At 36.1% G+C, this 25729-nt stretch overlaps 1 protein-coding gene across 5 annotated transcripts in view; it reads right to left on the reverse strand.

Moving 5' to 3' along the window:
• The window catches only part of nfatc1.L (nuclear factor of activated T cells 1 L homeolog), a 128953-nt gene that overhangs the window by 45898 nt on the left and 57326 nt on the right, over positions 1 to 25729 (reverse strand). For 3 of the 5 annotated variants that reach the window (XM_018266473.2, XM_018266475.2, XM_018266474.2), the window contains exons 7-8: positions 13517 to 13572; positions 9254 to 9386 (exon numbers count right to left, since the gene is read on the reverse strand). In XM_018266473.2, the coding sequence (XP_018121962.1) occupies positions 9254 to 9386; positions 13517 to 13572 (189 nt within the window). 5 annotated transcript variants of the gene reach the window in all.

Below are 25729 nucleotides of genomic sequence, written 5' to 3' on the forward strand. Positions count from 1 at the left end.
TATCACTACAAAAATAATTGAAAGACTCTTAGTTGGACACAAAAAATATTTGCAAGCAGTGATCTAGTCAAGGGGCATGGGGGGGCATTAAATGCTTTAATAGGGTGACCAAATGTTGGCACAAGCCACAAGTACTATTATTTTCTTTGTTTCTATGTTTTACAGTTTGTGAAATAAAAGGTAACTGTGCATTAATATGTAAAAATATGTTGTTGTTTTTTTAACTTTGATTCCTTAGTTGGTAGTTTACTTATTTTCCCTTACACATTTAACAAAATCTGTAATTTGGCAAACTTCAAGGCACAAGCCACAAGTACTATTATTTTCTTTGTTTCTATGTTTTACAGTTTGTGAAATAAAAGGTAACTGTGCATTAATATGTAAAAATATGTTGTTTTTTTTTTAACTTTGATTCCTTAGTTGGTAGTTTACTTATTTTCCCTTACACATTTAACAAAATCTGTAATTTGGCAAACTTCAAGGGGCCGATTCACTAACTTCGAGTGAAGGATTCGAAGTAAAAAAACTTCGAATTTCGAAGTGTTTTTTGGGCTACTTCGACCATCGAATGGGCTACTACGACCTTCGACTACGACTTCGAATCGAACTATTCGAACTAAAAATCATTCGACCATTCGATAGTCGAAGTACTGTCTCTTTAAGAAAAAACTTCGACCCCCTAGTTCGCCATCTAAAAGCTACTGAACTCAATGTTAGCCTATGGGGAAGGTCCCCATAGGCTTTCCTAAGTTTTTTTGATCGAAGGATATTCCTTCGATCGTTGGATTAAAATCCTTAGAATCGTTCGATTCAAAGGATTTTATCGTTCGATTGAAGGAATAATCCTTCGATCGTTCGATCGCACTATTTGTGCTAAAATCCTTCGACTTTGATATTCGAAGTCGAAGGATTTTAATTCCCAGTCGAATATCGAGGGTTAATTAACCCTCGATATTCGACCCTTTGTGAATCGGCCCCCAAGTGCACTTTTTCTTAGAGCAAATATATGAAAACAATATCTCTGCCCTTTTTCCCCATAAATGACACTAAGCACTTTAATACTCACAACAAATATAAACGTATATTTAAGCATCTGCTCACATACAATAACATACGCCTCAGACAAATTCATAGCTAGTCTGCTATTGTAGACCTAAATATTTGCTAGAGGCTGTATTGTTCAGTCCCAAGGTATCTTAAAATAGTCATAACACCAGATAGAAAATGATCCTTATTTCGGGCCTTTAGGCTTCAATGAGAGGGCTGAGATCATTCCTTGATCAGACAACATTGCACAAAGTTTACCACTGACTTTACAGAGTTCAAATACTGTAATGCTACAATTCTCAGTCACCCGTTACAGATATGTCATCATGGCACATATGCACAAAGGGACTGGTATTTCTTTTCTACCATCTGTGCTTCTAATGAACGTATGTAGTAGTCTCTCTCACTGGTCTCCCACACATTGCTGTGCAATGCAAGAATTTGTGAATATAATATATATAAAAATATATATACGTTATATAACTATATTTACTGTATATAGAAAAGGGGGACTTTTTTTTAAAATAAATTCTTTTAAGATTCTCTTCTTATTGTTCTTACTGCTAGTGATTACTTAATTGCTTTAACAGATATCTGTCTTGTCATTTTTCCAGTGTGAATACAATAGAATGATTATGATGTGCACGTTTACTCTGATAATCATAATTTCATGGGAATAGGAGGGAAAAAAACTTAACTGATCTTATCTGCAGATTTACAGAATATTCAGCTGTTTCCTAAACTTACTTTGATTTAATTGTATTGTATTCCGCATATAGCAATGTTTTTTTTAATGTACGTTGGGACAGATTTAATCCAGTGAGAAAAAGGTTTATCATGTGAAAATAATGGATGAGGTTCAATTTGAGATACAATTCAATTCAGAAAAAATTATCTTACTATCCATATTAAAGTATATTGGAAATTAATTTGGATAAAAGTTTTCATGTGATAAACCTTGAGATATGTTTTTCTGACTGAATTGAATCTGGGCTGTTATGTGCAAGGGTCTCAGAACAAATGAAGGACAAGTGTCATCAGTCCTACTTAGCCTGTTAAGAATTGTTTCAAATTATATCTTTTATGCTTACGTCAATATATGACCACAGGATGTCTTTCAGAAAGCCACCATTTACATTTTGTAGGTTACTTGGCACACCACGAATGCAAGTTAGGAAAGGTGAGAATAAAGGTACGCTCACTGGCTAGCGTTCATTATGAAAGGGTTCTTGTTATTCATGTGTGATGGAATTCTTAAAAGATAAATTTAGGTCTCAGGAAGGAAGCTGCGTGGGCAGAATAATGACAGAGATCGGTATTTGGTATTGCTCACCATTTTCAGCAACAAAGTGCATTCACTTTTCATAAATAAATAGTCAACAGCTTGTATACCACATCTTAGTGATTTATTTTTTAAACATATAGAAAGGATCATTTAGCCTTTTCTGAAGCACAGTCTTGTTTCATTTTGAACTAACACTAACTGAGGGCATAGCATATTTTAGTAATCTATGACCACTTGTCTGACTCAATAACACATGTATACTTGGACAAGACTAACCTTAAATCTTGTTGGCACCATCTTGCACTTTTATGCTTACTTTCCCCCCACTCATCCTCCCTATTGAAGCTCTGTGGAGCCACTTGATATTCAGGGCTCTGGGTGGCCCCTCTAACATGTTTTGTCTATTTTACTACAATAAAAACAATGGGGCAAATTCACTAAAGCGTGAAGCGGCTAACGCTAGCGCAAATTCGCCAGTGTGATGTAATTTCGTTACTTATTCGATTTACCAACAAGTGCTGGTGTAAATTCGCTAGCGAAGTGGACCTACTCTAGCGCTACTTCGCACCCTTACGCCAAGCAAAGTGATGTACCAATGCTAATTCACTAACTTGCGGGTTTTACTGAACTTTACCTCTTGCGCCAGACTTCCCTTCGCCACCTCAGACCAGGCGAAGTGCAATAGAGTAGATAAGAGTCCCAAAAACCCTGGCGACTTTTACTTTTTTAAGGGTGATAGGCTGAAAAAGATCGTAATTTTTTTTGGGGGTACCCTCCTTTCCCCCTACATTTCCTAACATATGGCACCTAAACTATATAGAGCAAATGTATAGCAAATGGGCACATGTATAGAGCAAAATAACATGAAGCTTTCCCAGGTTTGTGTAGTGTTTGCTGCTACATATACGTCCATTGTACTTTAACTTGGCGCCGTATGCAAATTAGGCATCTCTAGCGTAGCTTCTCTTTGCTTGACGAATTAACGGTAGCGCAACTTCGCTACCTTTCACCTCCCTGAGCACAACTTCGGATTTTTAGTGAATTAGCAGTAACCTGGCGAAACTTATGGCGAAGTGCGACAAAGCCAACACTGGTGCAACTTCAAAGGAAAGTAAATTTGCCCCAATGTGTTCAAGGGAAAGTGTAAAAACAACCAAGAAAATAATAGTAGTCGTATTATTAATAGTATGAATGAACTGATATTATTACTGATATTTAACTGCATGGCAACTTGCTTTATAGCAAGGAGCTAAATAATGGTGAATCTTACGGCTAAACACTTACACAGTACACACTAGATGAGTGGCATTTGTAAAACATTAATTACATTATGGCTCATAAAAAGCACTTTTGTGAGCTCTATTACAAAACATGCTGAATATATTAAACAAATGATTTACCTCACTACACACTTTTTTATCTATGTGACTATAATACAATATAATTTAAGACCTATATTAACTTTTAAGTATGTTATAGAGTGGCCTATTCTTAGCAACTTTTAAATTGGTCTTTATTTTTTATAGTTTCTGAATTATTTGCCTTCCTTTTCTACTTTATTGCTACTTTTTATTACTTATCTTTCTATTCAGTCAACCTACTGTTCCAGTCTCTCATTTAACCCTCTGCTTGGTTGCTAGGGGGAAATTTTACCTTAGCAACCAGTTACCAGCTCTGTACAATAAAGAGCTGCTAAACAAAAAGCAAAATAAATTACCACCAAAAAATGGAGGAGCAAATTGGAACCACTGTATGTTTGAGGGTAATATATTTTCTTGATACATTTTTGTAAGTTAACCCTACAGCCCATGGTTAAATATATAATTGCCAGTGTTTTGAGTATTTACGGCAGAATATACACACACACACACACACATGTATGTTTACTTTCAGTAAATTATTAATATTTGCATAAACGCTGGAAGTCATTACAGTTTTTTTCTTTGTTTTACAAATGTATTTGCATTATTACTCAATGTCTCAATAAGCAAAGTGTTGTTCAGTATCTTTTGGAACAAGCTGAATGAAATCTACTTAGGTGGCTACAAGCCAAATCCTTAGAAACCTACTTAATCAAATGCTGTAGGACAGTGCTCCAAAGAAATGTTTTGGAAAATGGCTGAGTAAATATTAGTCAGTTACCGTATACATTTAACCACATTTGGGCTCTATCTTGGCTCTATCTAGAAAGCAGTACGGCAAGCAATACAGAGCAAAACTTTTGACTTAATTCTAACCCTGACAATTACTTACATGACAATTACTTTGGAGACTATAAATAAGAGTTAAGGCGTTCCCCCTCTCATTTTGTAAACCTGTATCACCTTTTATGTGATTTTGAAAATAAGTATATCTGTCACATTGGAGGCAATATGCAATATCTGCAGCAGCACCTTTTGTGGTAAAGATGAAATCTATGTATAGAAAGTGTTCGCCGACTGAAGTGTAATTAAAAACATTCTAATAGATAGAAAACCACTTATCAGACTGCTTATCAAAGAGACTGAAGCCATGGCAGTTAACTCTGTGAAAATACCCTACAAATAAAAGTTAGGCTCTATGCCTTTATCCTGCTTTGTAAGTAGTTAGTTACCATGTACTTATTATGAAGCATACGGTACTTTATATTCATTCTGGACATTTTAAGGTCAGGGCACACAGGCAGATTCGGGGAGATTAGCCGCCCAGCAACAAATCTCCTCTTAATCTCCCTGAACTGCCTCCCCTGCCTTCCTGCCGGATAAAATGTAAATCACCGGCAGGATGGCACTTGGACGGATTCGTTTTCTGAACTTGGGGAGACTTAAATTGAGCGTCTTCGGAAAACGAATTCCTCAGAGTGCCATCCCGCCGGAGATTAGTTGCCCCGAAGAGGAGATTTGTCGCCGGGCGACTAATCTTCCCGAATCTGCCTGTGTGCCCTGACCCTTACCTGCAAGAGCACCTACATCATCTGATAAGAAATAAGCTGGATGGGAGTGCCTACAAAATGCAGAGGAAAAACTAGTAAAAGAAAAGTCAGGATTTAATCTTTAATAACTGGGTGTACCATTCCCCTATAACTTTACCATTACACATCCTCTACTCGTACTGCACAACACAGCCTGTCAGTCCAACTCAATCAATAATTCTAATTCTTAGAAAACATAATTATTGTTTCTCTAGCAATCACTAATTCACCCAATTTTCACCAAACACCCTGTTATTTAAAAGAGCAACACACACATCTACATAAGTACAATAAATAGGCCTTGCTTGGGAAATCTCCTTCACCTTTTTACCCACTGGCTGCAGTTAAAGCATAAAATAAAACAGCATTTGTTATGATTTTCAAATCAATAGAAACCAAGTTCAACATAAACATGTTCCCTTTAAAGAACCATTAAACATTTTCTGTGCATTTTTCTATATGCAAATATTATAACTGGTCAGTTTATAATTATGTAATGTTCTGTTTCCCTGACTACTTATTTTGCTTATTCTGGCTTATGCAGTATTTCATTGTTCCTTGTAACAGCATTTCATTATTTCATCCTCAGCCCAACTGTGATGTGAATATACTTTACAAAAGGCCAACAGTGATTTTGATGTATTTAGTAGTAAGGGATATGATCTGACATCAGGTTAGACTGTAAACTCTTTGAGCAGGGCCATCTGGTCCCATTCTTCTTCTGTAACCCTTGTTTGTTGAATTATTGCAAGACCCCTGTTTGTTTTATATTAATGTAAAAAATGCTGCATAACTTGAGGTTCTATATAAATAAATGATGATGATTGCCATAAAGTGGTCCAACAAGAAAAAGACTAAGCAGAACAGCAAGATGTTCTTTTAAAATCCCATTCAGAAAGATAACAACAGTAACCTTTGACTTTTTGATGCTCTCTAATAATAATTGTACACTTTAACTTTTATTTATATCATGTCAAAATTTTTACATTTACAGAGAGAAAGAAATTGTTTACCATTCATATTGGGCATTGCTGTAATTTTAGTGTTTAGTGGCTCTTTAATGAACAAAAAATACCTTTTCCCCCTTTCCTTGTTAGATTCCATTGCTTGTACAATTTATAGAGTTCATTTTATTTTTAAAAAATAATACTAACAAAATAAAACCAATATGTTATATTTTCAGAATATTCAGGAGCCTACAACACATCTTCTCACATTCATTTACTGGATACATGATGGATTGCTGCTTCTTTCCTTCTGATACTGCATGTGCAGTGCTTTAGAATTCACACACATTAACAACTTTTTAAAATCAGATACATATGCAAGATATAGTAGAAGCAAGTACCTGTATTGCTTAATGGGGCAGTAAAAATTTATTCTGAACATACTTTTTGCCTTTTGTTTTAATTATGTAAAACAGTGTTTTTTTGTTATTTCTTGCAAAAAACAAAATTGAAAGTAAGGTGAAAAAAAAAATCACCAGTCACTTGTCCACTGAAAAATCCTCTTTATAATCAGCTGGTCTTTATCTAAAAGCCTAGCAAGCTGCAGCTGGGGGGGGGGATTTCATGTATTAAAATAAATGGTTTCTTATAAGACTGCAGATTTGTTTTGACTGTGCACGTACAAACCAGGTAGTAGAATGTTGCCTTACTTTCAGTTGCAGATGTTGCTCTGTTTAGGGTAAGAAATAACAAATAACATATGCATTGCTCAATTAGAGGGATAACAAAATGTATGTTCAGCACAACCCTATGCATTGCACTAACTTTGAAAAAGAGAGTATACAGTCCCTTTAATTGGCCACCATGATTTTTTTTCATTTACCCTTAGTCTAGTAGAAATATTATAACAATTTCTTCTTGTTTTGTTTACCCTGGGTTCTTTGAAAGCATACTGACTGACTAAATGTAATTTAATTTAGGTACAGATCCAATGAACTCAAAAGACAATATTTTTTTTTTGTATGCTGTATTATTAATAATAATAATACTCATCATCATCATGATAGGATAAAACATACCAAACTACTTCAGGCTACTAAAGAGTACATATTTCAAATGAAAATGTTATTATATTCCATGGGGAAATGGGTATCGATCTGGGCATTTATTTTTTTTATCAGTGCAATTTATTAAGAAATAACAGTGAAATGTATTTCAGAAAGAGATGCTAACAAATAACTACTCACATGCAGGTAAGAGTTCAGACAGTCTGAACAGGGCAGAAGATCAGGAAAACAACTCTGTAATCCCATATTATAATTTATCTGTCAAGATGTTAAGTTTTTCTTTTGACATGCACTTTACAATGATCCCCAAAACTAAGAAAGTTTAATATATCTCATTGCTATGAAATGCTCAATTTAAGAAAATGTCTTCCCCCCACAGTTACAACACAGGTACAAGGACCCAGAACACATGCAACTGGTGCAAACATGCCTTTTAGAAACTGTACATATCAAAAGTTGAGGCATTTGCGGGCTACTGACCAAAGAAATTAGCAAGCTCTAAAATATTGTGTTAGGGAAAAGAATAGTCTAACTATGTAGTACATGTCTACGTAAGAAATATAAGCAGACCACAAGAAGAAATAGAAATGGAAGTTTGCCTCCAACGTTTGGACATTTTGTATAATTTCTGAGATTTTATATCAATCTGAGCTTTTATGACTTTACAGAAGTATAAATATTGGAAAGTGGCTGTATTTGCATGTCAATGTCCTCTATTACCAAACTATAATGTCCCATTTCATTTGCTGCTAAACATTTGTTTATTCCTTATGAACTGACTCCAATGGTAATAGTCATATTTCTGGAGAGAAAAGTTAATCTGCATCTCCAGTCATGCAAACAATAAAAGACTGGGGCTTAAATTTTGCTTAGATATGCCACTTACAAGATAAATCCCAAAATAATAATTGTGATTAGCAAAGAGCTCACTGTAGGTATTTGGTGAAAAAAAATGTTTTTATTAATTTCACATATCAAACAATGTATCTTACACAGACCTTGTGAGGTTATTTGGTCCAAAGGTGAAAAAATTAAACAGAACATGGATTTACAATATGCCAGTTTTTCTTATTCAAAAATTAAGATTTTTTTGTATGCTTGGAAGTATGAAATATGATTATATAATTGATTGTAGCAGTTCATCTTTCCATTCACTAGGATAAAGTTGACTACAAGTCATTCCCTACAAAGTAAATCGCCACTGTTATGCAGAAAATGACATTTTGTCAGCCTGGCATTCCCCTTCCCCATTTTATTAAGAAGCTATTTAGCACTTACCCCACCCACAGGGTTAAAGCATTAAATATTGAATTTATTTGGGATGTGAAAATATATCAACTTGTCTGCTTCTTAATTTTGCTAGACCTCTGCCCTGTCAAAGATAAAAGAAGAGTATATTTCTGTTTTTTTTGCATAGCCACACCCAGATCAACAACAGCTGGCGCTGTTTTGGTAGGCTTGCAATGACCACTGCCAAAATATGGGAGAGAGTCCTTTCTTACTATCCCCACCCAGACATTGGTGGCCCACCCAAGATGATAAAGATGCACCCTTTGAGTCATGCAATATGTGCTAAATTAATCTGATGCAATTAAGATCTTTTCAGATATTTATTTTTTTACACTAAATTTGAATTGCTTCTGTATATTTTATGTATAACACTAAAAAGTACCCTTCTAACAGGTATCTGAACAGAATTCTCAAGGAAGCAGGGGCTTTCTGCAGTTATGTTTGTGTGCGTTTGGCACAAGTATAGGATGTTTGCCAAAGGGATGGTCAGATAACATACATTTCAGAGTAGCCAGAACAAAGCAAGCACCATTTCTAACAAACAGAAGATTAATTTCATGTTGTTGCCCTTTACACCCACAGGTCATTTTTTAACAATGTCTCAGTAACAAGTATTGTTAACAATTTTAGGTGTATAAAGACAAATGTTCATGATGCAGGATGTTACCATTGGCTGGCAGATAGGTGAAAATCTGGTACTGGCTTCTTTTCCTCTTCCCATTGCAGACATAAAAATTCACTTGAACTGGGCTGGATATTCTCTGGTTGCGAAAAGGCGGAATTTCTACAACTAGAGTACTCTGCAAAAAAGAAAAACACAAGCAGTTTTAATGTTGTTTCTTTATTTTACATCATCTGTTCTAAAAATAGTACATTCTAAATACAGACAACATGCTTTTGCTGTTTAATCACTACAGACAAAATTCCATTCAGGTCAATGGAACGCTGTAATATTTAAAGATACAGGTATAAACTTCCCATATTAAGTTTGAAGCAGGAAGGGGAAGATATTTTCTTCTCATTCATAGGAGTATGTAATCATCTAACGTGGCGAGGAAGTGAAAGACTTTACCAAATTATAAATAACACACAGAGTACACAAAAATCATAGGACAAGGGAAAAGGGACTGAACATAAACAACATTCTTGATGTACAAGATAAGAGTACAAAAATTACAAGTAAATTCTAATCAAACCTGTCACTATATAATGTTTATATACTGCCTGGAAATAACTGGCAAAACAGTTACATACATATTATACAAGCATATGCTGCTGTCTGTTATATTTCATTTTGGCAACCACCCTCGCCTCCCTTAGCTGCTAGTAATGCAAGAATGGCGGAAGGGTAAAATTGTACAGCAGCTGGAGAGTCATAGGATGGCTTTTGCTGAATTTAACTTACTTACACAAATTAGGGTTTAAAAGAATGCTGTTATTCCTACAATAGAATTCAAAGAACTCATAGTATTATGGTTTGCTATGATACTGGACTTCATAGCAAATCATAATACTATGAGTTTGTGCCAGCATGGTTTTATGTGTAATACATCTTGCCAGATTAACTTAATTTCTTTTAATGAGAAAGTGAGCAGAGATGGGATGGCAGTGGATGTGCTTTACTTAGACTTTGCTAAAGCATTTGATACAGTGCCACACAGAAGGTTACTGGTTAAATTAAGGAATGTTGGCCTGGAACATAGTATTTGTACCTGGATAGAGAACTGGCTAAAAGATAGACTACAAAGAGTGGTGGTAAATGGAACATTTTCTAATTGGACCAGTGTTGTTAGTGGAGTACCGCAGGGCTCTGTACTAGGTCCCTTGCTTTTCAACTTGTTTATTAATGACCCGGAGGTGGGCATTAAAAGTACTGTTTTTATGTTTGCAGATGATACTAAATTGTGCAGAACTATAGGTTCCATGCAGGATGCTGCCACTTTGCAGAGTGATTTGTCCAAGTTGGGAAACTGGGCAGCAAACTGTAAAATGAGGTTCAATGTTGATAAATGCAAGGTTATGCACTTTGGCAAAAATAATATAAATGCAAGTTATACACTAAATGGCAGTGTGTTGGGCGTTTCCTTAAATGAGAAGGATCTAGTTTTTGTAGATAACAAGTTGTCTAATTCTGGGCAGTGTCATTCTGTGGCTACTAAAGCAAACAAAGTTCTGTCTTGCATTAAAAAGGGCATTAAAAGATATAAAAAAAGTTTAAAAAAAAATTGTTTCTACATAACGAAAAAAAGCCCACCAAGATACATTTAACTTTAAAAGTAACCAGATAGCAGCTCCCTAACACAAGATAACAGCTCCCTTGAAGATCTAAGAACAACACTCAATAATAAAAATCCAGGTCCCACTGCGACACATTCAGTTACATTGAGTCGGAGAAACAACAGCCTGCCAGAAAGAAGTTCCATCCTAAAGTGCTGGCTCTTTCTAAAAGCACATGACCAGGCAAAATGACCTGAGATGACTGCCTACATACCAGTATTACAACTTGAAAATACACTTTCTGGTTCAGGAATGACATTTTATATTGTAGAGCGAATTATTTGCAGTGTAAACAAGACAACTTAGAATTAAAAACTACATCATAAAAATCATGACAGAATCTCTTTAAGCACAATTTATTTTACCACACGAGTTGTCATGCCAATAGCATTGTTAAGTATTGCAGCAAAAGACCAGCAAATTTCTATAAAACAGACTGGAAGAATACCAAGACAGGCTGGACAGTAGGATTTAAATACAGCGTGCATAGCTCCCATGTGGTATAACACTGCTTTAGTGTCTAAGGGCACCTTTGGAGATGATAACTGCTTTGAGAAACACTTCTTTTCTCTGTAAGCTGTGATAAACTTAAGAGTAACCAGGTATAAAAAACAATTAACAATATTAAAAAATATACATATTTGCCCACAAGCAATGCCCCATAATAAATATATGTTATGGTTATTCTAAGTAAGAGGGATTAAACATTAATATCATAGTAATGCAGAGGAAAAGCATCTGTACCAATTTGCATCCCTTCCTGTCTCCTGTATAATTTCTCTAAAAAACATCTTGACCCAGCTTGCTTAGTTATAGCAGAGATGGAAACATTATGAAAAAAAATCTTTTTTAGTTCAATTCTGCTGTATTTACTATTTGCAACTATCAAGAGTTAAAAAGGTTCCATATTTTCATTTTACAAGGCTACTTCCCCAGGGTCACTGCACATATTATTCTTTCGCTCCAGTCACTTAGGAGACAGGTTCCCAGTAGTCAGATCACACTCCAGCTAAGTAGGAGAGCACATACAAATGGAGCAGCAAAGGTTAAACCTACATAGGTGATGTATGAAAGGAAATGTTGTGATTATTATAGCTGTATAGTTAGATTCGCCATCACATGATAAAACACAGAACCACCTACACACTACAAATCAACCCACAAAGCCCAAATGTATTTCTTATACTATTTTTGTAGCAAACCTTTATACTCTCCCATCCTCCTCCATCTCTGTCAATGTATTTTCCTACCAGTCCTATCAGCAATATTAATAGAGATCAAAACACTTATCTAATCTTTTTTTGGTAATGCTGGTATTGCTAACATCAATCTGTTTGCCACTGTATGTCTATATGAAATTAAATACGAGTATTTTTTAGAAATGCAGAAGCATAAACTAATTGCACTGTCTATCACACCCATAGTAGAAGACTGGCATCAGCAAAAACATAGTAACATAGTAAGTTAGGTTGAAAAAAAGACACACCACCATCAAGTTCAACCTTTTAAACCAATATATTACCTGCCTAACTGATAGTTGATCCAGAGTAAGGCAAAAAAAAAAACCATGAAGTCTCTCTTTTTCTCAGGGGGGGGGAAATTCATTCCTGACTCCAAGATGGCAATTGGACCAGTCCCTGGATCAACTTTTACTATGAGCTATCTTCTTTAATCTTGTATTCCTTCACTTGCTAAAAAGCCATCCAAACCCTTGTTAAAAGGGATGAAAAGGCAAAAAAATAAAATGCCATTTTTACTTTCTTTAATGAAAAATAAATATATCTCCAATATACTTTAATTAAAAAATGTGTACCGTTTTTATAACAAACCTGACTTTATGCAGTAAAATACCCCCTTTGTTTTACTTGCTCTGAAACTTCAGATGGTCCCTAACTGCTCTGCACTGCAAGGAAACAATCATACTTTCAAACGGCAGGGGGGAGCCCCCCACCTTATTTCCCTCCCCCACCTTATTTCCCTCCCCACCTTATTTCCCTGACCTCAAGCAGCTTTGTTTGTTTCCCTAGAAAGCAGGCAACGACTGTGTAGCGATTTGTATCCACAGACCCAGTGCAGTCCTCATATTCTGATTATTAGTCTTGCTTGTATCAGCTTCTATAGCACATATTATTTGACTTTTTGTGTTGATAATTTATGACGATCTCTAAGCTTAACCATTCCAACAGAAGCCCAGACCACACTGAGCATGTGTGTAGTCTTGGTCTTGCAAAGATGTTTAACAAAGTTACAAGATAACAGCCCACTGCGGCCAACTTTGAAAACATAAATCATATTTTTATTTAGGCTTCTGGTGCAGTAAGTTCATGTTTATGTTTAGTATACAAAACACAGCATTTCCAGCATTATTCTATTGTAGACTTTAGTTCCCCTTTAATCATCAGCGAGTATCAGTGAGTATGACTGATTCAGGGAGAGAATTCCACAATTTCACAGCTCTTTTTCATTTTTTCACAGCTCTATTCCACATCTTTACAGTTCTAAAAACCATGTTTCAGTCTTTTAATATGCCAGTTTTTCACTTTTTACCATTTTAATTTTATCATTTATGGGGGTTCTATTGCTTTTTTAAATATGTATATTGTAAAAATCCAAAAATGGTCAGATATACTGGCTCTAAAGTGCTTATACGTACCGTCTTAAACATTTCTTTGTCAGTTTTTGCCTCCATTTCCCATACATGATGGCCATCTATAAGGGAAACAAGAATTAGGAAATATACAGTTACATAAAAACGTATACCAAAATGTACAAATGAGAAGAGAATGAAGAAAGCATATTTTTGTGTGATATGCTTATCTCTGACATAGTACAGCCATATGCTAAATAAAGCAAATGACTAATGCAAAAATGTCAGACTCAGTCAGCTGGGCCAAACCTACTAAATTAGAAAAAGGCCCACTGCTCTTATTGCTAGTTCTGAAGCTAATGTAAGTGAAGCAGTCGCAGTGGGACATGGATTTTTACTAGTGAGTGCTGCCAGGGAGCTGTTATCTGGTTACCTTCCCGTTGTTCTGCTGATGGGCTATAGGAGAGGGAAGGGAGGGGGTGATATCACTTCAAGTAAGGAGTGACTGAAGTTTATCAGAGCACAGGTCACATGACTGGAGGCACCTGGGAAACTGACAATATGTCTGAACCGATATCAGATTTGAAAATGAAATATCAAAAAATCTATTTACTCTTTTGAAAAATGGATTTCACAGCAGAATTCTCCTGGAGCGGCACTATTAACTAATGCTTTTTGAAAAAATCATGTTTTCCCATGACAGTATGCCTTTAAGCAAAAGGTGTGGGGTTAAGAAAGGGCAAAGGATAAGATTTATTTATTAGCGAGAAAGACCTGATGTTATTACAATTAACAAGACAAATAGCCCCTATTCTTCTAACTAATAACATACATTAACTTTTTTTTCTTTTACAGCACAAAAAAAAGAAATCTTCTACCGTATGATTAAGGCAGACTAAGCAGAAACAATGTCTTAACATGTCTGTATGAACACTAGGAGTACATGTGATATCTTTCTACGCTACGCATATATATATATAGACTTTCCTTTTCAACATGTCTCCTCTAAATTCTACCTGTAGGGCCTTTTAACCTGTATGGCTATTCATACTTCTGGCCACTTGTAGATGGCAAGAAATAGACCTCATTCTTTACTATGGCCATAATAGACCCCTATTTCTAGCTAGCTATGAGTAGTAGTGTCTACTCCCTCAGTGTGGTACAGGCTTTAACGTAAGTGAGCTTACGGCCCAAGGCACAAGGTGTTTTGATTGGTACAGTTTTCTTGGAGGAAATCCACAGTGATCACAACAATTATTGTAAAAACACAGACATCTGCTCCACCATTTTCAGATAAAGTTGTGCCTATCAAAATAGAGAGTTGGGATGTAAATGCTCTTGTGAGCTATAACTACCAAACCTTTTAATAATCAATCAACACATTTCCTTTTGACTCCAACTATTCGATACATAGAAAAAGAGAGGGAAACATCCCTGCTTATCAATGAATTTAACTAAGTCTGAAAGGTGTAGACTAATGTCCTCTGTATTTTCCTTGACAGAAGATATCAGCTGAAGACCAATTTGTTGTAAGCCCTTGTAAATATGTATGTCAACATACAGGCTGGGCAATACAAATATTTGTCATATTGAACCTGACTATACAGCCTTTTGCATGTTTAAATAATGGGGAAAAAAGTCAGGCTCTGTGAAAGCTGTTGGTGAAAGCTCTTTTTGTTTAGCACAGTCTCTCACGCCCCATACATATAGACGTTTCGCAGGCAGAATGACCTGATTGATTACAAATGTCTGAAATAATCATATTCATGTACAGAAGTCTCTTTGTGCAAGAAATCTGTTTGAAAGTGAACTCAGGTATTTGTGTTAGCTTAGAGACATCAAAACCATTTGCATTTTCAGGCATATTGCTTTAGAGTTCCCAAGTTAAAGATAGTTGCCTATAAGTGATGAAGTGCTGCATTTCAGGTTTTTTTTTTACACTCCTGCATTGCTAGAGTCTCAAAGCCATTTAAAAAGTGTTGAATAGGTTTTGCAGTGGTTGGGGGGGAAACACATTTGCCATGCCAGTATTCAAATCTTTCTAGCAGTAGTTTATATTAGCTCTGCCAGAACTTAACAGAAGAAACCTTAAAGGGCTTCTGGGGATCACGGCTCAAATGTATATACCAGATGTTTAATTTATTTTCTTTTTAATCATTGGCAGAATGGGTCTTGCTCTTTCAGTCTAAGATCTGTGGGGCTTACTACATGCTGAACAACTGAAGAGAAGTTTCCCCACTGGCAACATAAGCAACTTAACTCTTTTCCTTACAGAATGTCTGCTAACTTTATTTTATCGTTAGTTGATCAATCCATTAAAAGTGAACTAGCACCAAGAACTATTATCAAATGTTTGATATATTGGCATGACATATTACAGGAAAATTGAACACAAATAGCCCTAGTCCCGGACATCATAAAATAAGTTATACCAAATAATTGTTTTTAATATAATGTAATAAGATACAGATAAACGATTGACAAAACTGAACTGAATCATTACAGTGCCAAACAGGCACCCATTTAATATCTCTGTGTTTTATTTTCAAAGAAGCTGTTCTGCTAAAAAATGTGGACTCTTCCTACAGGCCCATACATTTAGCTGGCCACATTAAACATAGATCCTTCATCCCAATCAATGCTACGGCCAAGGTTCACCAGAGAGTATAAATCTCATTTGAAACAGCATAGTTTTAAGCAACAACGTTTAAACAGATTTAGGGATGTCCAATTCCTGGTCTTAAGTGCCTTAACAGACCAGGTATTACGTTTACACATAAATAAGGACATGTGAGTCACCTAAAATGAGTAAATCTCTAATGACCTCACCAAAGGATAACATTAAATACAGAACTATGAAGAACAACAAATAAGTTGATGGGAGCAGGCTGTATGGCAATCCCATAAGAAGATAATTTGGTTAACATGAAAATTAAAGCACTGTAGGCAATATAAATTTACCAGGACTACAAAACTGTGTTTGTTTGTAGCTTTGTTCTTTATGTATTCAAACAAGTATTGTCAATGATCATTCTTTTACACAGGAAGAGTCTAAGAATGATGGCACACAGATTGACCACTCAGAACATAGAACATGGTAGCATAGGGCAAAGCTAACAGGGATAGGAGGAGGAAAAGCAGCGCTGGCGTCACTGAAAGGGGGGAGCTTGCAGAGCACGCAGGCAGCTGAAAATGGAAAAGTGCAACAGCTCTCTTCAGGCAACGTCCCATCTGACCTCCCTAAGTGCAAGTATAGTCATGTGTAATTTCATTTAATTGTCACAGCTAGCAGGGCAGGGGAATGCTTGCCATTTGGGGGCTTTTGCCCAAATTTATTATGGATATGTAGCCGACTGGGACTGGGATGATTATATGCTCTGTGGGCACAGGTCCCTCTAGGTGGTGAATTGGTAGCCTAGTTCAACTTGCCCATCGGGCCCCTTGGAGTTGGATCGCCAGCATGATAGGTACCCCAATAAGACAGGTGTTACTGATTGTGGCAGTTATTCCTGGGGGGTGTTTTTTGTTATAGTTTCCTCTTTGTTATGTTTTCCTCTTTGGTTAAAGAAACTATTATATGTTTTGTTTTTCATGTTGATACTGTAAAATTGTTACAAATTAACTAGAGCTGTGGCCTTCATTCATCCCAAAACCTCTCTCTCTCTCGTCAAATCTAAAAAGTCTCTCTCTCACTTTATGTGGTGGCTTAAATGAAAGTAAAAGGAAGTTCTGGAAAGTATGTGAGTTGATTGGGTTAAGCCTATTTGATACTGCCCTAGGTTGAAAGAAGCAAATACGCTCCCTTACACACCTCAGTAAAACTGCACTGACAAGAACAGCGTAGCCTCCACTTTGTGTAACCGACCGGGGATCGACTCAAAAATGTGAATGCCGACATTTTTGGGATATTCTCCACTCTGCACATTGCACAGTTCAAGGGGCATGAGAACAATGACCAAAGGCCCCTTGAATTGAAGAGGGACGACAGGGGGAGGCACATAGGTGTCCCACACCCTAACTTGCACATCCGGAGGCATATTGGGACAGGGCTGCTGCACCTTCTGTCCGCTGATGAGTATTGCTTCTTATGATTCTGATTATTGCCTGCTGCAATAAGGCCCACCCTTGTGCTACACTGCTGTGCTAAATTCAGAGAACACACTCATGAGTTCAAACTCATATACATTACGTTTTAGATATAACTGCACAATATTACACGCAGATGCCCTAGAAATTTGCACCCACAAAGCACCAAAACTGAATAAACCAAGGTCATATCTTTGAATTCACAGTGTTACATAAAATAAAATCTGACCTATGTTTAGTCTTTTGGCTGTCTGCTAGAAGGTTAGAAGAAAAATCGTTTTCATTTCTGCAAGGAATTCTGCTGAGAATGTCCAGACCTTTGCAGTTATAAAAGGAATAGACTACTCATTAAGAAATAGTGACATTATATTTAAGAAAAACACAAGAAGCAGAAGCTGTTATGATACAGATGTAGAGAAAAAAGTAGACAATTCCTCATATTACGTCTAGGGAACCAACAGGGAAATCTCAACGCCTTTGAGCTGGGATCAAGTCCAGGAGGGAAACCTTAGACCACTACGTCAGCCTCTTACAGTAAACATGTTTTGCAGAGTTGCACACATACGAGGAAAAAAAGGAATAGAGCAATTTGTGGGGGCCCATTTATGAAAATGAACAGTAAGAGCATTCAGCTCCAAAGCTTATATACACACTGCAGTCCACAAACTCAGTGGGATACCCACTCTCACTAGGATATGCCTGCAGACCAATACGTCATAGAATTTTCCACTGAAGCAGGCCACACATGCTTGCTGCTAGTGAATTTTCAAAAAGCTACACCTTAATTTATGGAGTACAAAAAAGTAATGAAAGTATATTTATTAAAATTATTTAAATTACTACAGTAAATTAAAAAAGGCATATTTTGCCTTATCTATACAAAAGAGGTTAAACTACAGAGGTCTTGAAAATTCACAATGCGTTTCTTACCCAATGAGATTTTCAAATCTTCCCAAATGATATCTGATCAAATATGGACAAGGTATCGACTGGTGAGGCCTCTGTACTTAGGCCAATAAGCTACCAGCTAAAAAATGCAGCGAAAAATAGCACACATAGGTATTGAACTGCTAGGTCTTTGCTTAGATATCAAATAAAAGATTGTTAAACACAGCAACAAACACTAGTAGATTAACTGCAATAAAATATTAATAACAGGACATTTTTACATGTATAGAAACAAAATAGCTGATATGCCAAGTCAAATGAACCAACTTAAATTTTGGAGTAGAACCTTCTCTTTAATCACCTCTGCATTCGTTTGGGAATCGTCTGGCAATGGCAGATGGGTTGTGTGCTCATATAGAATGGCAATTTAGGCCTTCAGTGGGTGGTCAGCGTTATCCCCATAGAGTAAATGTAACTAAATATGACATATGGGTGTCAGATCCCTGTGTCTGCAATAGGAACCTCATTAAATAAGACTGTGGCCATCCATTATGGCAGGGTGTACTATATGCCACAAATTGATTATATTATGGACAAACAGTTCTCAAAATTCTAAATCCAAAAAGCAAATCATACTTTGGAAATAATTCAAGGAGAGTACATAATTGTACTTAATTTCAAATACATACATATCCAGCTGTAGACATGACACAGCTGGGTGAGTCCCATGAAATAATGCCGTTCAGAATCTGGACAGTCAGACTTTTCTTTGAAGCAGTTCTAATCTTTTTAATTTTAAAACGGTGACAATATTATATTTTCTTCATATGTTTATCAGACATTAAAACTAAGAAAAAGATAGCTGCAACTCCTGACAATTTCCATTATCTGTATATAATACACAAGAGCCATGAATATCCTGTAAATGACATCCTCATAAACTGTGCTTAGTGATGCCATAAGTTACAATCAGTGCTTAATGATGTTATTTCTACCTCACCCTCGGAGCTCCGTGCCCTGTATAAAAGCACTCTGCCTTCGGCCTTGTGCCTTTATATGGTCAAGGAACTCTTTGGAGAGTTATATTTTTATAATTTTCTATAATTTTTTTTTTTGGTTGGGCGGTACGTTATTCACTGCATATCAACCTGCCATATCCCACCCTTTCAGTTTCCCTTTGCTCTCAACCACCCCCACCCCCACAATACATATCCTACCCCCCCCCCACCCATTATGACTTTTGGATAATCTAAAGTGGGCTGTCATAGAAATATAAACCTGCACCTGTAGTGGTTGCTAAGAATTCATTTTCACAAATACTGTAGGTGCTATTTTTTTCCTATGGTTTTTTAAAAAATAAATTCTTCATTAATGTGCTTCCTCATGCCTATAATTTTTACCAATTGAAAATAAATGAAATAAAGTCATAAAGAACATAATTTTAAATATGCCAGGTAAAACAAAAATAAGTGATATCATCATAAAAAAATATATTTACTAATGGAGAAAGGAGAACTTTCTTTAACCACAAAATACAGTACATAGCAAATGTCAAAAATGGTTTTAAAAGTTCCTGTTAAGGAAGAACTAAAGAACCTTGAGTTATCTTTTTCTTAGAGCTACTATATTAATAGCTTAGATTGTGTCTGCTCCAGGAACAATAAATGCTGTTCCAAATATAGATCACAAACATAAATCTATAAACTCTTGCCTGCTATTTGTGTCATGACAAAAGTTTAGTGTGTCCTCACTTAGATGCTGGCCTGTCTGACTGGAATGAGCCAACCTTGATACTATCACTTCTGTGACATTTTGAAAGCATTTTTTTGATTATGTGTGAATGAAGAAGAATGTTCACTTTAGCAGATCTGCTTCCATCACCCGGAATATGCTAGTGTTTTAACTAGAACAATAAAAGTTGGTTTGTATAGTTTATCAAATGCAGGCAGTCCCCGAGTTACATACTAGATAGGGTCTGTAGGTTTGTTCATAAGTTGAATTTGTATGTAAGTTGAAACATATACATTTACTTATTAAATGCAAATTAGACAGATGTCTGTCTTAACATAGTATTTATTTTTACCTTTCTGTGCTATGCAGGAGACAACACACACAAGAGGGGATTGGGGCAGATGGTTTATTAAAGCTAAACACTAATAAAGGCCAAGCAAATCATAGTATGTTACTGTAACAGCCCCCATCTGTAAGTGTGAGTTGTATGTAAGTCGGGTGTATGTAACTCGAGGACTGCTAGTGCTTTAGTGCTTTCAGCATTTTTTAGAAACAGGTTTTTGGCAGATATAGAAATTAATACTCAATTTGTTACAGATGATGCATTTATTTAAATGTTTATTATTATTAATCTTTATACTTATATTCCAAGTTTACCCTCCAGTAGTATATCTGGACAGACATTAACAAAAAGATGCATCTTTAAGGTAACATAGTTCTGGGCAAAGAACAGGAGTTGTTGATCAATAAGCAAGTATCCTAGATTCAATATTATACTTGAACCTTGCTACATTTTAAATCGTTATCTGGTGGTCGTACTTTCAAAATGTTTTTTTTTTCTTTTTTGGCTGCTGTTAATAGCACAATTTATTACATTTCATGTTGTTACAAAAGGTGCTTGACAGGAAGTTCTAATATAAATTTTTACCCTACATACATACAAGGTGTTACCTATTATCTAGGTCTGTTATACAGATGGCCAAAAAATTGATGTTGAATAAACGAAATTCACAAACTAAAAGAAAGACGGCTAAAGCAATTTACTTTTGTGGCAATTTAATTTGTTAACATTATACAAGCACATCCTCCAATGGCAGACTAATGTAATAATAATTAGTATAATTACAGCGTTTAACATAATTCAGTTAAGGTCATATTAACCAACATGACATGAAAAAAACAAGAGTGCCTTGTTTAAGTCAACATGTTGAAAACTCAGTAAGCATACTACTTTCTAAGGCAATATAGTAATGGGCAATTATATTTTAGTGAAACTGTGATTGTTTAGACTAGCATCTGTGTGACAAAAATTGCCCTATTATGTGATAAGTGAGACAAAAAAAAGCCCTAATGATTTCAGCTGGAATCCATATTTGTGGGTGGCTGGACATCTTTCTAAACACTGCTTCACTCTCAAAATACAACTACAGTAGCTACTGTTTTTCCTTTACATCTGATAATCTTCAAGCTATTGGACATTATGATGCTTCAGATTTTTTTTTTACAATCATTGTGACAATTTGTGTGACATTAAAGTCATCACTTCTATCTACATAAGAGAACAGTCATGTACAGCAGCTTTCCTTCATACAGGAACACACTGCTGGTTTTAATCAGAGGATTGTGGTTACTGGAGGTTCCCAAACACAAAGAGAGAGTGTAGGAAACAATCTAACATGAAAACATACAAATTATAATAACTACACTTCTTTGCTAAGGTTTACAGGTTAAGAATTGTTACACTGCTTACTCTTTAAAAAGCATAAAAGAAATCTCAACTGATCCTTATTTAATTAAAACTTTGTAAACCAAGGAAATGAATATGCCTTGCTCTATCTCACGCTACACTAGACAGTGCTGCAAAATCTAGTAGCACTTCAAAGGTCCCACTCAAATATGCCTGTAGTAAACTAGCTGTAGTTAAAACTATTCACACAAAACGGTCATTGCATGGTTTCCAAAGGCACATTTTGCATTGCTGGTTCTTGATATAAAAATGAATGTCACACTGGGCAATTTTGGCATGTTACCATGCTTCACTGAACTGCAATCAGAAAATAATGCTAAATTAACATGTCTGTCCTGGCACATATTCTACAGGTATGGGATCTGTTACGCAGAATGCTCGGAACCTGGGGTTTTTACGGATAATAAATCTTTCCGTAATTTGAATCTTCATACCTTCAGTCTGCTAAATTAAATTAACCCAATAGGCTGGTTGTGTTTCCATTAAAAGGCATGTAAACCCCTCCCCACAAAAATGTAATCAGTGTACAGCTTCTTTGAATCTTTAGATACCTGCCACTCTTGTTGTTAAAAGGTTAACAGTAAGGCTGCAGCATCCACTTAATCACTCAGGAATTTGCTTTGGCTGTTGGCTCATGAGCATGCTCAGTTCTTCTCAGCTTAGATTACTAAGCACCCCCCAGTCTAACAGAAAATGAAGAGATAGCATTGCTGGTTGCCACAGAAACTCTAGCTGTCTGATCCTATTTTTTTTCTCCTAACCATCTCTCCTGAGCTCAGCTTAACCATTACAGTGCTCAACCCCAGCTGAACTTTTCATCAAAGTCTGTTGTGCCTGTGTAAACCTGCATTCTGAATTGCATGAACTTTGCAGCATACATGTCCTGTTTGCAGATGTCAATGTTACTGATGATGTGTCAGAGGGAAAATGGCTGCTGGGTGAAAGCTGCTATTTGTTTTAGAAAAATGCTGGGAAATGAAGAGGGTATATGCAGTACAAATGATGTGGCCTGGGTGGTGAAAATATGCTCGACTTATATCTGTACAAAAAAAAATCAACTATAGTCAATACCTCTGGCATAAAATGACAACAGACAGGTCTCAAACATGCTCCACTAAGATACTGCCCTGACAAACATTCATTTTCATACAGACCTGTATACTGCCAGATCTATATATTTAATAAGCATTATCTCAAATAATCAACATTTTTCAAAAGGATGCCACAGCAAGCATGAACGAAAGCCCCAGTAAAAGCCGCAGTAATGAAAGTTATAAATATTAGAAAGAAGCAAATAGGTTGTCTAGCAAGCTTTATGGCTTGACATCATTTAGAATATTGATGTTTACCTTTTAACAGCGTTAGACTGTGTAATAGAAATCTTCAACATGTGAGCCTTGAGCCATTTGCAAATGTTCCAGTCATCTTTTTAGTACAAAGTATTTAAAGATTTAATAATTGAAATGTGTATTTAGTGGTTGTACAACAGCTTTTTCATTGCTTGCTGAGACTTCCTCTTCTTATGCCATACAACAATATTCACAGACAAAGTTTCCAGTCTAAACTACACTGTTGTCATCTGTCAACATTAATTCTGTTTGCCTAAGTCATTGGCTTTTAATGCTGAGCTTAGAGTCCTGTTGTGAAACAGCACGGATATATATATCTCAGGATTAAATAAACAATTGCAATTTATTATATGAAAGCTGACAAAACACAGCTTCAATGAATTAAATGTTGGTGTTTGTGTATTTCTCTTTACATGAATTACATTTTGATTGCAAGTGGAAATATGACACTTTTCTGGCCACGGGGCTCCTTACTATTACTGCTACTGGCATTAGAAATAGTGTGGAAAGATCTCCAAGAATGTAATATCTCTTACCAAATGGAGCTTGGCTGAGATTCAACTTCATCAGTCTGCGCGTCATACTTTGTCAAAACAGCTCTTGCCGTCTTAACCCTCCCACTGAATTTGTGCACCAATTTAAATAATGATTGTCACTGAAAATGAAATGATGCAGGCCTAGTGACATAAAGCATTAGTACACAGACTAATGGAGCAGTCAAGAATCATTCTACAGCTGGTCCCACATGGCTAATTTGCCTTGAGAACCACTTGCATATTTTGTGATTTAATTACTAACATGAACATCCAGACTGCACTAAACTACACAATGGGTCGGTGAGCTGAACAACTGAAAATCAAAGTGGGATGATAGTAAAGTTCCACTCCCAGGTTTTTATTCCATACAGCAATCTACATGGGCCCACAACAATATTTCTATTAAGCTGGCCATAGATGCAAAGATCTGATCGTACGAATCGAGGATTCGTACGATTTTCGGAACGTGTGTGGAGAGTCCCGACATTTTTCGTCGGGCGGAGATCGGTCGTTTGGTCGATCGGACAGGTTGGAAAATTTCTGTTGGCTGCTGATAATATCTCTGCGTGTATTGCCGATCGTGCGATTTTCAGTGGGAGACTGTCACTAGCTTTGGTTGGACATAGATATTGTACGATTGCTGTCAGGGGCAGAACATTGCTGATCTGTTCTTTTACTAATCTGACTGGTAAGACTTTGATCTGAATGGTTAGTGGCGGGTCGGGAGATGGGAAAGTCCGATCGTACGATGATTCGTACGATCGGATCTTTGCATCTATGGCCAGCTTTAGACCTCTTAGACCTCTTTTTGTTTAGCAGTAATAGAGACAAGGATAATTCAGTCTGTGATACTGTAACCATACAAGCTCCAAAAGGAGTCCTCCTCAGACATTACTGTAATGCGCATTTATATTTATACATTTTCCCACTACAGCTTTGGACCATCATGCTGCCAGTGCATGGCAACATGATAATATAGTATAGAGGGTAATATACAAAAGACAGATATTAGATTTCTGTTTTTGCAACATAAATGTTTATATGTTGTCAAGTAGCTGTAGCAGTAACCAATATTGAAATTAGCAAAATCTAGAACTTTATTTTATACCTTCAACAGTTGAAGAGCTACTAGCTGAGCTTCTTTGGTATTGACGATATTCGAAGTCGAAGGATTTTACTTCGATGGTCGAATATCGAGGATTAATTAACCCTCGATATTCGACCCATAGTAAATGTGCCCCTATGTGTATATGTGGGGGCCATTTTGCTAAATGCTCCTCTGGGCTTAAGTGTTTGGATACTAAAATCATGCATGGTTTTCTCATCCGAATAACTCAACTTGCTTGTTTTTGCCCTCAGTGGGCTTTTAAAAGAAAATAAATGCTTGGCTCCTAAAACCTGATGAGCTTTTTATTTTTTTTCAAGCAAGGCATGGTGCAAACCATGCATGAGTTTACGAACTCACGTGTGATTTTAGTACTCAAATGCTCAAACCCAGTGGCTCAAGCATGAACAAATCACATCTGTGGGGGTGCTATTTTTCAACAGTCTAATTTTAATGGTTTTAGTGGTTTTTGAAACCACAACCAAACTACAAATGTCATGAGTTTAATCAAAAAATCTGAATAAAAAAATGGAAAATTAGCTAAAAAATCCAAATACCTCGAAAACCTCTAAAATAAACCCTTTCCTAGCGAAATAAAATATGTAAACCTCTAAGTCCAAATTGATTTAGAATGGTCCAAAAAAAATAAAAATCAGCAGAGTTCCCTAGGACTTGACAACTTTTACCTGGTGAAGTTTTGTCTTAGTGGTTTTCATGGTTTTTACACTAAATAAATCTCAAATTTTTAGATTTTTTAAAATAATGAGAAAACCACAGATATTTGTGGAAAAAATCAAAATCCGTTTTTTAATAAATGGACCCCATAGCGTACCAGTG

The sequence above is a fragment of the Xenopus laevis genome, chromosome 6L (assembly GCF_017654675.1).
Source record: "Xenopus laevis strain J_2021 chromosome 6L, Xenopus_laevis_v10.1, whole genome shotgun sequence".
NCBI lineage: Eukaryota > Metazoa > Chordata > Amphibia > Anura > Pipidae > Xenopus > Xenopus laevis.